The 15,232-nt window shown below is 46.8% G+C and overlaps 2 protein-coding genes across 3 annotated transcripts in view; both read right to left on the bottom strand.

Annotated features, from left to right (window-relative positions):
- Positions 1-859: 859 nt before the first annotated feature.
- Positions 860-6,611, bottom strand: LOC146070914 (uncharacterized). 2 transcript variants are annotated; one of them, XM_083179409.1, is made up of 5 exons: positions 6,506-6,611; positions 6,130-6,221; positions 5,067-5,484; positions 3,598-4,189; positions 862-2,768 (listed from the first exon to the last, which is right to left on the bottom strand). In XM_083179409.1, the coding sequence occupies exons 1-5, from the start codon at positions 6,563-6,565 to the stop codon at positions 2,731-2,733; spliced, it is 1,200 nt and encodes a 399-aa protein (XP_083035535.1). In that variant the 5' UTR covers positions 6,566-6,611; the 3' UTR covers positions 862-2,730. The 2 variants fall into 2 exon arrangements, with proteins under 2 accessions (XP_083035534.1, XP_083035535.1); XM_083179408.1 differs by having other exon boundaries at positions 860-4,189.
- The window catches only part of PLEKHJ1 (pleckstrin homology domain containing J1), a 26,287-nt gene continuing 17,664 nt past the window's right edge, over positions 6,610-15,232 (bottom strand). Inside the window, exon 6 of the mRNA XM_083179412.1 lies at positions 6,610-6,780. Coding sequence (XP_083035538.1) covers positions 6,625-6,780 — 156 coding nt within the window. The 3' untranslated portion in view covers positions 6,610-6,624. The remainder of the gene's footprint in view (positions 6,781-15,232) is intronic.

The raw sequence follows: 15,232 nt of genomic DNA, 5'->3' as shown, positions 1-15,232 counted from the left end.
CCCTCTGTATAATTATGCTAGGACACCACAGGCTGCTCCCCCTGTATAATTGTACCAAGTCTGTCCTGGTATAATTATACAGGGGGAGCAGCCTGTGGGGTCTTGGCAGGACACCACAGGCTGCTCCCCCTGTATAATTACACCAGGACACCACAGGCTGCTCCCTCTGTATAATTATGCTAGGACACCACAGGCTGCTCCCCCTGTATAATTGTACCAAGTCTGTCCTGGTATAATTATACAGGGGGAGCAGACTGTGGGGTCTTGGCAGGACACCACAGGCTGCTCCCCCTGTATAATTATACCAGGGCACCACAGGCAGCTCCCCCGCCCCCATTATAATACCCAGAACATAGTGACAGTCACCTGCCTTTCATAGACCCGGGTCCGAGCTCCATAGCTGCGGCTATCTCTCCCCTGCTTTGCTCCAGTTTCCAGCACCGCGGCTCCGTCCTCTGAGTATCTGTCTGTCGCAGCGGTGATGGCGTCATGACGTCACACGGCGTCCACCAGAGCCAGGAATCAGGCCGGGACTTGCACATCCTAGGCTGGTGCGCATGTCCTCATCCAGGAGGCGGCCATGTTCCTGTAGCCGCGGTACTGCCTACAGGAGGAGTTCCTGTAGCCGCAGTGCTGCCTACAGGATTTTACATAGGAGGCAGCCCGCAGCAGTGCATGTTAGAGCAGCCCGGGGGGCACATGGCACCCTGCCCCCCGGCCCAGCCCGCCCCTGGGTGTGACTAAAAAGAGGTTAAAAAGGCATCCACCATTTTAGCTCAGTGCAGTTCTGCTGTTGGAGAGGCTTGGTTTATACCTGATTTTTCCTGGTGAACTGCATTGCTTTTGCTTTTTAGCAAAGTGTGCTTTGAGCCTTTGATCAGCATGGATTCCTATCGTTACAAACTTGCGTTGTCCTACGCATATCTCAAGTTGAAACGCAATAGGGATCCAGGCAGAAGGAGGAGGCTGGTCAGATTGTGTTGGAGCAAGGAGTGGCTCATGAGGAGGGACACTCGCTCCCACATGACGCTCCTGACAGCGAATAAAGATACCCACCCCAGTGACTACCGCAATTTCCTGCGAATGGATCAGGACACATTCCAGGAATTGCTTGGTCTGGTAACTCCCTATATCCAGAAGGAGTGCACCAATATGAGGGCTCCTATTTCTGCGGAGAAGAGACTGGTCGTCACCCTCAGGTTCCTTGCTACTGAAAGATCCCTGGCTGATCTGAAGTTCGGCTCCCTGATCTCACCTCAGGCATTGGGGAAGATTATACCGGACACTTGTTAGGCTATTGTGGAAGTCCTGAAGTCTCAGTACTTTAAGGTAAGCGTAAATAAAACATACAATATTATTCTGGTGCAAACCATTTCTGTTTTATCTTACTTTCGGAAAACAAGGTGAAATCGCACCTTTATATGCTTTAAAACCATAACCATAATGCACAACACATTGCTGCTTTTTGAGCAGATACTGTATAAGAAATAAGCTGAACTGTCAGCCCTTAAGGAATAACTTTTCAACATGTCACACGTAATGAAAGTGCCAAAGGTACAAAAATGTCACATGTAATCAAAGTGCCAAAGGTACAAAAAAATTGTCACATGTAGTCAAACTGCTAAAGGTACAAAAATGTCACGCATAATAAAAGTGCCAAAGGTACAAAAATCTCACATCTATAAACCGTATAAATGTTCTTAAAAACATTTAAAATGTTAACTTTGTAAAATAAGAGACAACACAAAGTACTGTAGTGCTCATTTTACCACCATCCATCTTTGAAAACCCATGCAGTTCCTGTTCCCTTTTGTGGGTTTTGCTGTATGCTGTAGTGCTTCTAGCACAGTGTGGTCTGTATATCAGCAATGATATGCAGTTAAGACCTGTGCCACAAGCACTACAGCAGACAGTGATACCTGTGAAAGGGAACAGGAACTGCATGGGTTTTCAAAATGGATGGTGGTAGAGTAAATACCAGTGCAGTTTTTAGGGTAAAAACACTATTTATAGGTGTAAAATATTTTCAGGGTCATCATTGCATTCCTGCAAGGCATTATATATAACACCTGAAGAGGTAGAGGGATAGGTGATTGTAGGTAGATTCTGGTCTGGCCTGGTGTATTATTGTGCGATGCGGCTGTGACGATTCCTGCCCTGGCCTGGTATGTCCTACCAGGTTCATGCTGGTCTGGCCCGATGCCCATCACTGTGCGGGGATGGTAAGTGGGTGGGGTAGTAATGTGCGATGCGGCTGTGACCATTCCTGAACTGGCCTGGTATGTCCTATCAGGTTCATGCTGGACTGGCCCGGTGTTCATCACTGTGCGGGGATGTTCACAAGTGATTGTTGGGGTTAAATATGGTGTTGTGTGCCCTTTAACAGGCTGAGGGAAAGGCTCCTCTACAACTATTGTTGCAGGCTTGAGGCGTTTGTTCCTGTCACGGTAAAGTAAATCATACACCAGTCTTTCAAATTCCACCTGTTGTTCACGATCCAAGCTTCGTAAAGCACTCCCAACGTGGGCGGCAAAATTGTCAAAGTAATCTGGTGGCTTATTTAGTGCCTGATCAACTTTTTTGAGCAGAACAACATCCTCATCCTCAGTTGGATTGGTCGGGGTATCCATTCCCCTGTACCTTCTTCTGTGATGCGTGTTTTCGGACGAATCACCCTTGCTTCCAGTATTGGAAGTGAGGACTGGGGATGCATGGGTAGGGGTGGCGAGATCAGGGGGGGTGCCTTGTTCCAGATCTGGAGTGGAAGTCTGTTGAAAGTAGAAAAATGCATTATATTAATGTTTTTTTTTTTTTTTATAGTTCCCAACAAGCACTGAAGACTGGAAGTCAATTGTCAATGAGTTTGATCGCTGTTGGAACTTTCTAAACTGCGGGGGAGCAATTGACGGAAAGCACATACGGATCACACCACCAGCAAACTCAGGGTCCTTTTACTACAACTACAAAGGGATACTTTAGTATCATACTCATGGCAGTGGTAAATGCCAATTACGAATTTATCTTTGTTGATGTGGGTAAAAATGGACGCTCATCGGATGGTGGCTCATTAAAGAAAAAAAAACTTTTTATGACCTCATGATTTCCAATAGGTTAAAGTTGCCGACTGTGCCTGATACTAAGCAAGGGTTAAACTTTGTATTTGTTGCCGATGACGCGTTTGCTCTTCATGAGCATCTCATGAAGCCATACACCCAAAGGGGGCTGACCCCACAGCAGCGCAATTACAATTACTGGCTGTCTAGGGCAAGGCGTGTTGTTGAGAACACGTTTGGAATTCTCAGCAACCGCTTCCGTGTATTACACACTGCAATTAACCTGAGGATTGGTAAAATTGACTGGGTTGTGCTGGCATGTTGTGTGTTGCATAACTATTTACGACGCAAAGCAATGCAGCTACAAACATTAGTCACCGGTATGTCAGAAGACCCAAATCTACCACAGGAGGTGGTAGATATTGCGTCTGTGGGAGCTCCTGCCCTCCATGATACAGGGAGTGCACGTGCAAAAGCGGTACGTGACCAATATCTGGCCTACTTTAATGGTGATGGTGCAGTGCTGTGGCCTGGTATGTCCTACCAGGTTCATGCTGGTCTGGCCCGATGCCCATCACTGTGCGGGGATGGTAAGTGGGTGGGGTAGTAATGTGCGATGCGGCTGTGACCATTTCTGAACTGGCCTGGTATGTCCTATCAGGTTCATGCTGGACTGGCCCGGTGTTCATCACTGTGCGGGGATGTTCACAAGTGGTTGTTGGGGTTAAATATGGTGTTGTGTGCCCTTTAACAGGCTGAGGGAAAGGCTCCTCTACAACTACTGTTGCAGGCTTGAGGCGTTTGTTCCTGTCACGGTAAAGTAAATCATACACCAGTCTTTCAAATTCCACCTGTTGTTCACGATCCAAGCTTCGTAAAGCACTCCCAACGTGGGCGGCAAAATTGTCAAAGTAATCTGGTGGCTTATTTAGTGCCTGATCAACTTTTTTGAGCAGAACAACATCCTCATCCTCAGTTGGATTGGTCGGGGTATCCATTCCCCTGTACCTTCTTCTGTGATGCGTGTTTTCGGATGAATCACCCTTGCTTCCAGTATTGGAAGTGAGGACTGGGGATGCATGGGTAGGGGTGGCGAGATCAGGGGGGGTGCCTTGTTCCAGATCTGGAGTGGAAGTCTGTTGAAAGTAGAAAAATGCATTATATTAATGTTTTTGTTTTTTTTTATAGTTCCCAACAAGCACTGAAGACTGGAAGTCAATTGTCAATGAGTTTGATCGCTGTTGGAACTTTCCAAACTGCGGGGGAGCAATTGACGGAAAGCACATACGGATCACACCACCAGCAAACTCAGGGTCCTTTTACTACAACTACAAAGGGATACTTTAGTATCATACTCATGGCAGTGGTAAATGCCAATTACGAATTTATCTTTGTTGATGTGGGTAAAAATGGACGCTCATCGGATGGTGGCTCATTAAAGAAAAAAAAACTTTTTATGACCTCATGATTTCCAATAGGTTAAAGTTGCCGACTGTGCCTGATACTAAGCAAGGGTTAAACTTTGTATTTGTTGCCGATGACGCGTTTGCTCTTCATGAGCATCTCATGAAGCCATACACCCAAAGGGGGCTGACCCCACAGCAGCGCAATTACAATTACTGGCTGTCTAGGGCAAGGCGTGTTGTTGAGAACACGTTTGGAATTCTCAGCAACCGCTTCCGTGTATTACACACTGCAATTAACCTGAGGATTGGTAAAATTGACTGGGTTGTGCTGGCATGTTGTGTGTTGCATAACTATTTACGACGCAAAGCAATGCAGCTACAAACATTAGTCACCGGTATGTCAGAAGACCCAAATCTACCACAGGAGGTGGTAGATATTGCGTCTGTGGGAGCTCCTGCCCTCCATGATACAGGGAGTGCACGTGCAAAAGCGGTACGTGACCAATATCTGGCCTACTTTAATGGTGATGGTGCAGTGCTGTGGCAGGAGGAGTGCCTGCAATAATGCCATGTAGACAACTGGGGACATTGTGTTTTATGTACTTACCAAGTCATTTGAAGAATTCACGACAACATCCTCGATGTCCTCTGTTGGCACCTCCTCTACCAACAGTGATCGCGATGGCCGTTCAGGATCCTGTTCCAGGACGAATTTGAGCAGGTCGTAATACCACAAAGTGGTCTGGTACACGTCCTGTGCCCCAGCACCAGAAGCCCGTGATGCCAGAATTTTTTTGTGCTCCTTTAAAAATACAGTACGCACATTCTGTATCTTCCTGCGGATCCAAATTGGGCATGCTTCCTCATGATATTGCAGGCTGTACCTCACGAGCTGCTGTATGGCCAGGTCTTTTTTCTGTTTGTTGGCGTAGTCACGGGATTTCATCTTCCACAGACACCCATTTTCCTGGTAAATACCAAAGAATCCTGTGAGAAACTCTCGCTCCCGGTCACTGGTCATATATCTGTAAATACAAAAGTTATGGTTACGGTTTATGTATAAAATAAATGTTTCTGTGTTTTTTCCCACCAAATTTTTTTTTATAAAACCAAATTATATTTCTTTTTTTTCTCTTAAATTTCTTTGAATTATTGTATGCAAAGATGGTGTGCAGTGTCTGCAACAAGGCATGCTATGGGGGGGACATATAGTGTGCCGACACATGGGGGGAAATGCACAAAGCATGGTGCAAAGCATGGTGGCCAGTGTCTGCAGCAAAGTGCATGCATGCTATGGGGGGACATATAGTGTGCTGACACATGGGGGGCAATGCACAATGCATGGTGGGCGGTGTCTGCAGCAAAGTGCATGCATGCTATGGGGGACATATAGTGTGCAGACACATGGGGGGGGGGGGGTGTACACTCCACTACTATTATTTGGCCTGCAAAAAGTAATGCAGGGCATGCTGGGATGTGTAGTTCAGCAACAGCTGCAGCTGCATAAATGATGGTGGGCAGTGTCTGCTGAATGCTACACACGCTGGCACATGATATAGGGGACATTTGCAGACACTACTCTGATTATAGGAGACACTGATGCTGCCCAGTGTCCGCTGCAGGGTTATATACATTGGTGGACAGCAGCAATAGAAGCAAAATGTACTTACATGCGGCTTTTGTAAACAGGTTCACTGTTTCCTGCCTCCTCTGCTTTCCTCTCCATGTGGCTCTGTCTCCTCTGCTTTCCTCTCCACGCAGCCTGGGACAGAATGAGGAAATGGCAGAGGGGAGTGGGTTAGCCAGTTGTCAGCCAATCCAAATCATTTCCTGTGGAAACGATATGCAAACGATTGGTACACATTGATAGTGATTGGTCGCTGATCTTTCTGCATGCAGGAAAGATCAGCGACCTCTACTAACGACTGGCGGGTGCGCGCATCGTCGCCTATATCGTTCCTAAACACGGAACGATTTGAACGATTGGTCGTTTCTATCGATCAGGAATGCCCAGATCGTTGGCCAAATCTATCCGTGTGTACGCACCTTTACATGATTGTGCGCCCTCCACCAGACGCGCATCCGCTCGGGGTCCGGTGACGTCATTCGGCTGCGCCTGCAGTGACGATCTGGGTACTCCCCAGGGGGCGCGGTTACAGAGCGTCTCACTGATTGTCATAGTAACCCATGTTGTGTGTATTGACAAAGTGCGTATCAACCATGCTTGAGGAGAGATACCTTATCTCACTCGCTGGCACATTCCTATCAGTCGGACCTCCTTGCTGGGGCAGTCTGTAGGTAAAGCTCAGTGATGAGCTGCTCTGTAACACATGAAAAATACAAGATAAAACAAAAGTGATAAAGTGGTGAGTGCTACAGTGTTGGAAAAAGGGCAAGAAATAACTGCATGCTAACAACATGATGGATCAGGGTGTGTTGGGACAATGCATCCATCTTCCTGAGTTGGAGAACCCTGAATGTGAACATGTACTGACAAAATGTAGTGAGCTGTATCAACAGCGGCATGAGTCCTGTTCATTCATAAGAAGGCTGAGTATGATAAGATTTCATTGAGTCCCTTAGGGTGTACAGTCTGAAGCTAAAAGATCCAAAAAGTTTCTATTTGTAATAAAGTCCGACCACGGTCACCACCTCTGTTGTTACTGGGAATGTGATCAATCATCTGAAATTTAATGCTGGAGATGCTATGGTGTGCATCACGCCAATGTCTGGCCACCGGTTGATCAGCTGATTTACCCTCCAAAGCAGCCCTGATGAGCGACTTATGCAGAGCCAGTCTTTCCTTCATTTGCCTAGTTGTTTTGCCTATGTATCTTAGGCCACATGGGCATTTGATCAGATATACGATAAATCTCAAGGAACCACCAGAGGGGTATATGGGGGTTAAGTCCTGAGAACTCCCTGAAAGAACGTGCGTACATCTGGAAGTGTAAATTGTCTCTGAAACCAGACCGACAATGCCGAGACCTCTACTCTAAGGGATGCCAGACGCAAACCCTTACCAAGCCACTTTGAAGAAATGCTAATACTCTTGACTCTTGCCACTTTAAATTGTTTGGTGTCATGTGACCTTGTTCTGCACCAAGAGAAATAGGTGTGCCACACCCTGTAATATATTCGTGTCAAGGCCGGCTTCCAGGCCTGAATCATTGTTGTAGCCACTTTTTCAGAGAAGTCCTTCCTTTATAAGATGGCTGGCTCAAGAACCACGCCATCAAAGCTAACCTCTTCAGGTCCGGGTGCAGACAAGGACCTTAACTGAGCAGATCCTGTTGCAGTGGTAACAGAAACAGAGGAGCTGCAGACAGATAAACTAGATCTTAAAACCAATGTTTCCTGGGCAATGTATGGGCCACCAGGCTTCCGTCTTCCTGTTTGAACTTCTGGAGAAGACGAGAAAGAAGTGATTTTGGTAAATAAGTGTATGGAAGATGAAAGTTCCACGGAATGGACAGAGCGTCTGTGGATCCCTGGCTCTGGACCTGAACAGCGGCACCTTGTTGTTGTGCTGAGACACCATCAGGTCCACGTTGACTTTGTAGAGACCACTCTCCTGAGTGAACATCTTGGTGAAGTTGGCGTCCCAATTCAGAATGCCTGGGAAGAACACTGCTGAGATGGCTGGCACATGGAACTCGGCCCACTGGAGAATCCTGGATACCTCCCTCATGGCCTTTATACTTTTCGTGCCCCCTTGGTGGTTGATGTAAGCCACTGTGGTGGCATTGTCTGACTGGATGTGAACTGGTCTGCCCTGTACCAGATCCTGTGCCAGCTGGAGTGCATTGAAGACTGCCCTTAAGGTGCCCATACACGTTACAATTATTGTATACAATATTGTATACAATATCGCATCTGATCCGATCTGGGTTTTGCGATGACATCAAATGAGATGAGATCTAGTACAAAAAGTACGTGCTGCACATACTTTTTGTACTAGATCTCATCTCATCTGATGTCATCGCAAAACCGAGATCGGATGAGATGCGATATTGTATACAATAATTGTAACGTGTATGGGCACCTTTAGTTCCAAGATTTATATTGACAATCTAGATTCCTCCTGAGACCACTTTCCTTGCAAGGATTGGGATTCTACTACGACTCCCCAACCCTGCAGACTTGTGTCTGTTGTAAGAAGTACCCTCTGAGGAATCCAAAATGGCCTTCCCAACTGAAGGTAGGTCTTGATGAGCCACCACCTCAGTGATGACTGCGGTGATCCTCATCGTCCAGGAGCATATAGTCTGGGGACGTCCATCACACCTGGTTAGAATCAGTCTCTGTAGAGGGCGAAAGTGAAATTGCGCCCATTCGACCATGTCGAATGCCGACACCAACCAGCCCAGAATCTGCAATTGCCTGGTGTATAGTGACTCTCGGAAGGTGATGGCAGTTCCGAATTCTGGCCTGCAGCTGCTGGCCCTTTTCCAGAGGGTGTATAAATCTCTGGATTCCCTAGCCTAACAGAGCTCCCAAAAATGCTGACCCTGAAAAAAAGGACACACTTTGATTAATTCTGCACAGTGCAATCCTCCCATTGGTATGCACTGCACCTGGACACTTTATTGGGACCGCACTTTCCTGCACTTGCACTTTATTTGGGGAACTCATCAAGGAACCAAGCCTTCTGCGGTGGTGCCGCAGACACTTCTCCTGAAGTACAGCCCAACGCAGCACCGGTCTATGGTGAGATAAATTTATTGACCCCCGAATATATGAAAATTGGCGACCCCACTTTGATGTCCACAAGGATTATCTGTTTGTATATTGTGTTGTATATTTTGTGACATATACCTGTCTGCATGTTTTATTCCCATAAACCCCTGTTCAGCTTATGGTGGTTTACATGAAGTCTTTTTGAGAGAGTTGCGCCTGGCTACAACAAATTTTGTTTGTTTCTAGAGCTCCCAAATGTAACATCTGCCTGGATGGTACCAGAGCAGATTTCTTCCAATTTATCAGCCATCAGTGAGTCCAGTAGGAATTATTTTGTCAGCTTAAGGTGATTTAGCAGTGTCTCCTAAAATAAATCGTCCAGATATGGGAGGACCCTGACTCCATGAAATCTCAGGGAGGCTGTCATGACTGCCATAACCATCATCATTGGACAAAACAGTAAGGACAGCAATCAACAATAAGACGAGCATTACATTTAAATAAAATGGAGGATCTGGGACTAGGGGTAAGAATTTGTAGATGGGTCGGGAACTGGCTGCGTAATAGAGAACAGAGAGTGGTTGTGAACGCTCAGTATCAAATATGATACCAGTACTAAGTGGAGTGCCACAGGGGTCGGTACTAGGGCCCATTTTATTTATCTTTTTTTAATGATATTGGGTAGGGAATACTCAGCAATGTTTCCATCTTTGCTGATGACACAAAACTGAGCAGAGTAATTAGATCAACCAAGGATGTCTCCACGCTTCAGAGCGATCTTAATAAATTAGATGAGTGGGCAAAAAAGTGGAAAATGAGGTTCAATGTGGATAAATGCAAGGTTATGCATCTTGGGAGACATAACTAATGTGTTAGTTTTAACCTAAGCGGGGAGGCATTGGGTAATTCAGAACTTGAAAAGGACCTAGGAGTCCAAATTGATTACAAACTGGGGTGCAGTGCTCAATGTCATGTAGCAACAAATAAGGCCAACAGGATACTAGCAAAAGTAATTATGCCTCTGTACAAAGCATTGGTTAGACCACATCTAGATTATGGAGTATTATTGCCCCGCACTATAAAAAGGACATCATAGAACTGGAAAAAATCCAAAGAAGAGCAACAAAGCTAATAAAGAGAATGGAGAATTTAAACTATGAGGACAGATTTGAAAAAATTGTGATTGATTATGCTAGAGAAGAGACGTTTAAGGGGGGACATACTTAACATGTACAAATATATCAGGGACCAATATAAGGATCTGTCAAGTGCCCTTTTTACTGTAAGGAAGGACACGGGGGCATGAGTTTAGATTAGAGGAAAGAAGATTTCATTCCCTTAGAAGGAAAAAAAAAATACTTTCAGGGCAGCCAAACTATGGAACTCTCTTCCTCGTTAGGTGATGTCAGCAGCCACAATAAATACATTTAAAATAAGGTTGAACAAACATCTATTGGTTAATAACATCCAGGGGTACAAACAATAATCATAATCTGTCTAACCATATCAGAATATACTATACGTATAACAAGGGATAAGCTAATAGATCATACTCGCTAAAACCAAGGTTGAACCCGATGGACGCTAGTCTTTATTCAGCCTTAACTACGATGTAAACTATAACCTTTGTAAAGATTCTCGGTGCTGCAGCCAATCCGAATGGAAGGGCCTGGAACTGAGTGTTGTGGTAGCATGGCAAACCGCAGGAATCGTTGGTGAGACTAGGCAATTGGGACATGCAGGTACACATCTTGAATATCCAGAGATAGCATGTAGTCCCCCCGGTTCCATTGCCAATTTAACACCATACCTTTACAAACTTGTTAATCGATTTTAAGTTTAGTATGGGTCTGAAATATCCGTTTGGTTTGGGTACCAAAAACAGGGTTCAATAATACCCTTGCCCTCTCTGTTGTTCATGTACTGGTACAATCACTGTTCCAGGGAGTTCATTACCTGTTGCAAGCAGGCCCTCTTTTTTAGGTTTTTTGCCAAGTTTGTTGGAAAGAACTGTTGGGGGGTGTCCTTTGAAGGACAAAGCATACCCATGAGTCACCACTTCTCTCACTCAGGCATTGGATGTTGTCCTGAGCCATTCTTCTGCAAAGAAGATGTCGGTCCCCCGGAGGGAGGGAGGCCTGCACCGTCACACTGTGGGCTTGTCAGGCTTAGGGGTACCTGTCTGGTCATCCATGGCTGTCTGGACTCAGGTTTTGCTGACTTGGCTTGTCCCGCCTGTCTGCCGAACACTTGTCCTTTACTCTTTTCTGAGGTACGAATGGAATGGAAAGTATTAACCTTAGGCCAAGTGGTGGTAGAGGCTGATGAGAGGCACGCTGTCTTAGCTGCAGCTAAGGAGGGTACTATTTTGTTTAGTTCCTCCCCAAAAAGGATATACCTGCAAAGGGTAACACCTCTAAGGCTCGTTTGGATTTTGCGTCCACCTTCCATGAACGTAGCCAAAAAATGCAGCTGGCTAGTACCGAAACTGTTGAGACCTTCGCTGCTAATTGACCTGCATCCATCATAGCTTCAGTGATGCATGTAGATGCCCGCCTGCTAAACATGCTGCACATTCTTGTCAAAGCTTCAGAAGAAGTTCAGCCTCAATAACCTTTAACCAGTCCCACACTGCCCTTGCTGCCCAGGACGTTGCCTGTTAATAGCACCTGCCAGGCTAATCACTAACTTTAGGCACTGTTCCAGACATCTATCTGTTACATCTTTTACAGAGGCCGCAGATGTGACCAACAACACTAAGGGGAGTATTCAATGTGTTTTTTTCATGATGTGCAGCGAATCCTGTTTAGGATTCGCTGCACATTCGCAGATTTACGGAGAGGTGCAACATTCGCTGCCAGCCCTACCTGTCACCCTATTCAATGCCGTAGCTGCTCCCTGCCGCTGATGGCAAAAGATCCGGGAGACGGCGGCAGGCTGGGAGATGTAAGCCTCCCTGCCTGCTCCAGAATTTGTGGGGGAGGAGGGCTCCTGGGGACACAGACAGCAGAAGCTGTTCTCCATGCTAACATTGAATACACCAGGCATTCCCAACCACAGTCCTCAAGGCACACCAACAGTGCAGGTTTTAGTGATATCCAGACTTCAGCCCAGATGGTTTAATCAGAATCACTAAGTTACTGATTAAGTCACCTTTGCTCAAGCCTGGATATCACTAAAATCTGCACTGTCGGTGTGTCTTGAGGACTGTGGTTGGGAATGCCTGGAGTACACTCTCGGCGAATCCCAGTGATTCACTTTCGTCGAACAATGAATAGGGTGAATTAGATTTTCAGTGAAAAAGATTCACCGCAAGGTGTGAAAACAGCCCAATTCGCTGAAAAAAAAAACCCAGTGAATCGGGAGCATTGAATACTGCCCTAAAGGTTTAATGACGAGTCACATGGGAATCCATACCCGTGGTGGATTTTCCATAATTTGCAATCCTCCACAGGTAGTGGATACCTAACGGCTATCTTTTTAGGGATTGGAAATTTCTTTCCCTGGTTTTCCAAATCTCTGTTCTGATTTCCATTGAAAGATCAAAGTGTGAGACTTTGGCTCTGACTACTTTAAATATGTCCTCCTTTTGGGCTACTTGTACTGGTTCCTCCTCTTCACACAGGAGTACCGCCCGTATAGCGGTTATGAGTTCAGTGACATTAACCTTAGTGGCTGTAACCTATCCCATCCTTTTATACAGGGAGCAGTGCCCAGCAATCCAGGAGTCTACTCAGCACTCTGAAGATGGCTGCCAGCTTCTGGGAGGAGACTGATGGAGCAAATCTGCAGCTACATACGCGCAGCAGTGAGGTGAACTGGCACCTAAAGCTGGGGGGAGGGGCTACAGGCCAGCACCATCTCCCCCTGAGCTGGAATTCCCCCACTGGTATAATGGAGCCTGATTAAAAATGGAGAAAAACTTCCTGCCTATGGGGACTGCCTCCAGCCTGTGCTCTCTTACCCTGGTGGGCTAATAGAATCCCTGCTGTGGGAGGCAGTGTCCATGCCAGTGCTGTGACCTGCTCCCACAGAGAACACAGCATGAACAGCGATTTATGCTTTCAATGAGAGCGCTTACACTCGTGATCCATGCTATTCTGGAAGTTGTGATACCCAGCGGTGCTGCACTGGGTCCCTCTTCCATGCACTCTGCCTGTGTACGCCCCGCAGGGTGACAGGAGATAATAAACGCCGGTGGGGGTAATGGAACGGCAGTGCTATGACTACTAGCGCTAACCGCTCAGTGTAAAATTACAAAAATAAATAAATTTATAAGTAAAAAGAGTTCATAGTAGTCACATGTTAAGGTGCATACATACAGTGCGATTTTTACACAGATTTTCTTTGAACCCAGAAACCCATCATAGACTACACACAGTGATTTTGTCTATTCTAAAAGCACTAGATTTTACAAAATACAGATTGAGCATCCCTTATCCGAAATGCTCAGGACCATGAGGGATTATTGTGGATTTTTTTTAACAATCACCTGGTCCCCTGACGTCATCGGCGCAATGGATCCTGCTGCTGATATGGGACACCCACATAAGGGATACCCAACCTGTGTAAATCAAAATTGATCTGCCGACCTTGTTTTCTTGTGATGCTGATCCTGTGGGGTGTGCATTGGCATTGCAAGTTGTATACACACTAGGTGATTCATTGTGCCCTACAGGCGCTCTTCTTACCGTCGTAAGGGGCTCTGTCCCCTTAACCTGTGAAGGTCTTTCTTGTGTGAAATGTTTTGGATTGTATGGAGGATGCACTGCATTAGAGGTTAAATATTTCAAATGAAAAGGGCGTATGATTTTGAAGGGAGTGTAGCGTTGTACGTTGGTATAAGGAGTGCTTAGAGAGTAAGATGTACAGAATGGAGTTATGAAGAAAGTTTTTAGTTAATGTATTTTATAGCTGGTGGAAGGTGCTTAGGGGTGGGGGGGGGGTGCGGGGATACAGGGTGTGTTTGAGTAGCAGATGCGTGGGTGGTGTTTGGTTGGTGAGGTGGTGGAGGGACGGGTTCGACAGTTAGGTGTGGTGTGATGGTTGTGGATGGGGGTGGCTGTGTTTGGCGTAGGTGCACTGTGGATAGGGGTGTGTCGTGGTGTATGTGTGGTGCTGCGACAGTTGGGTGGGGGATGGTGGTTGTCAGGCGTGTGTCTGGCGTAGGATGTGGTGGTTGTGTTTGTTGTGGGTGAGGGACGGGGTGTCAGTGCACTGTGGATGGAGGTGAGTCAGGTGGGGGAAGAGCGGTTGTTAGTGTAATGTGGGTGGTGGAGTTCCAGGTGCAGCCCGTGTGGGTATTTAGGTGCTGTGGTGCATGGGGTGAGTGATGGACATTAGCGGTCCTGGTGTGGTACCCCTAGGGCAGGCATTCCCAACCAAGGTCCTCAAGGCACACTTGCAGGTTTTAGTGATATCCAGGCTTCAGCACAGATGGTTTAATCAGAATCCCTCAGATACTAATTAAGTCACCTGCGCTCAAGCCTGGATATCTACAAAACCTGCACTGTTGGTGTGCCTTGAAGACCGTGGTTGGGAATGCCTACCCTAGGGGGAAAAGGGGAGGGGTGGATGTAGGGTTAGATTTAGCAGCACAGCCTTTGATTCCTCTATCCCCAGCAACAAAGCATGGCTTAAGCATAAACCCTCACCACTTTTTACAGGTGATGCTTCTCTGGGGCTGCCTTATAAATCACCTCCGGCTGTATTCTCTCCCTCCTCTGCCACCACTGCGGTCATAGCGCAGGAGGCATAGTAATACAGCCAACCACAGAACCGCCCCCATCCCCACTCATCTCACTGGGCAGGAGCTTTCTGTTGGAGTTGTGTATGAGGATGTTACCAAAGCGGGCGCTGCCACCAACCAACTGGGAGATGGAGTGGAGAAAGCCGAGGAGGGGGATAGAAGCACCTCGCAGAGTGGGAGGAGGGGCATGTGGTGCAGATGCACCACTGTCACAACGCCTGATTGGCTGCAGAGCCAGCTCCAATTGGCTTGTGGCCAGTGCTCCATGCTGCCAGCAGCTCTCTGACTATTGCAGCGCCTTACTCAGCCCGGCCCCAGCTGTATACCCGGCAAGCTTAGGAGAG

This window comes from Crinia signifera, chromosome 1 (genome assembly GCF_055691185.1).
Source record: "Crinia signifera chromosome 1, ASM5569118v1, whole genome shotgun sequence".
NCBI lineage: Eukaryota > Metazoa > Chordata > Amphibia > Anura > Myobatrachidae > Crinia > Crinia signifera.
Note: the sequence above shows the minus strand (reverse complement) of the source record. Positions and strands in the feature narration are given on the sequence as shown.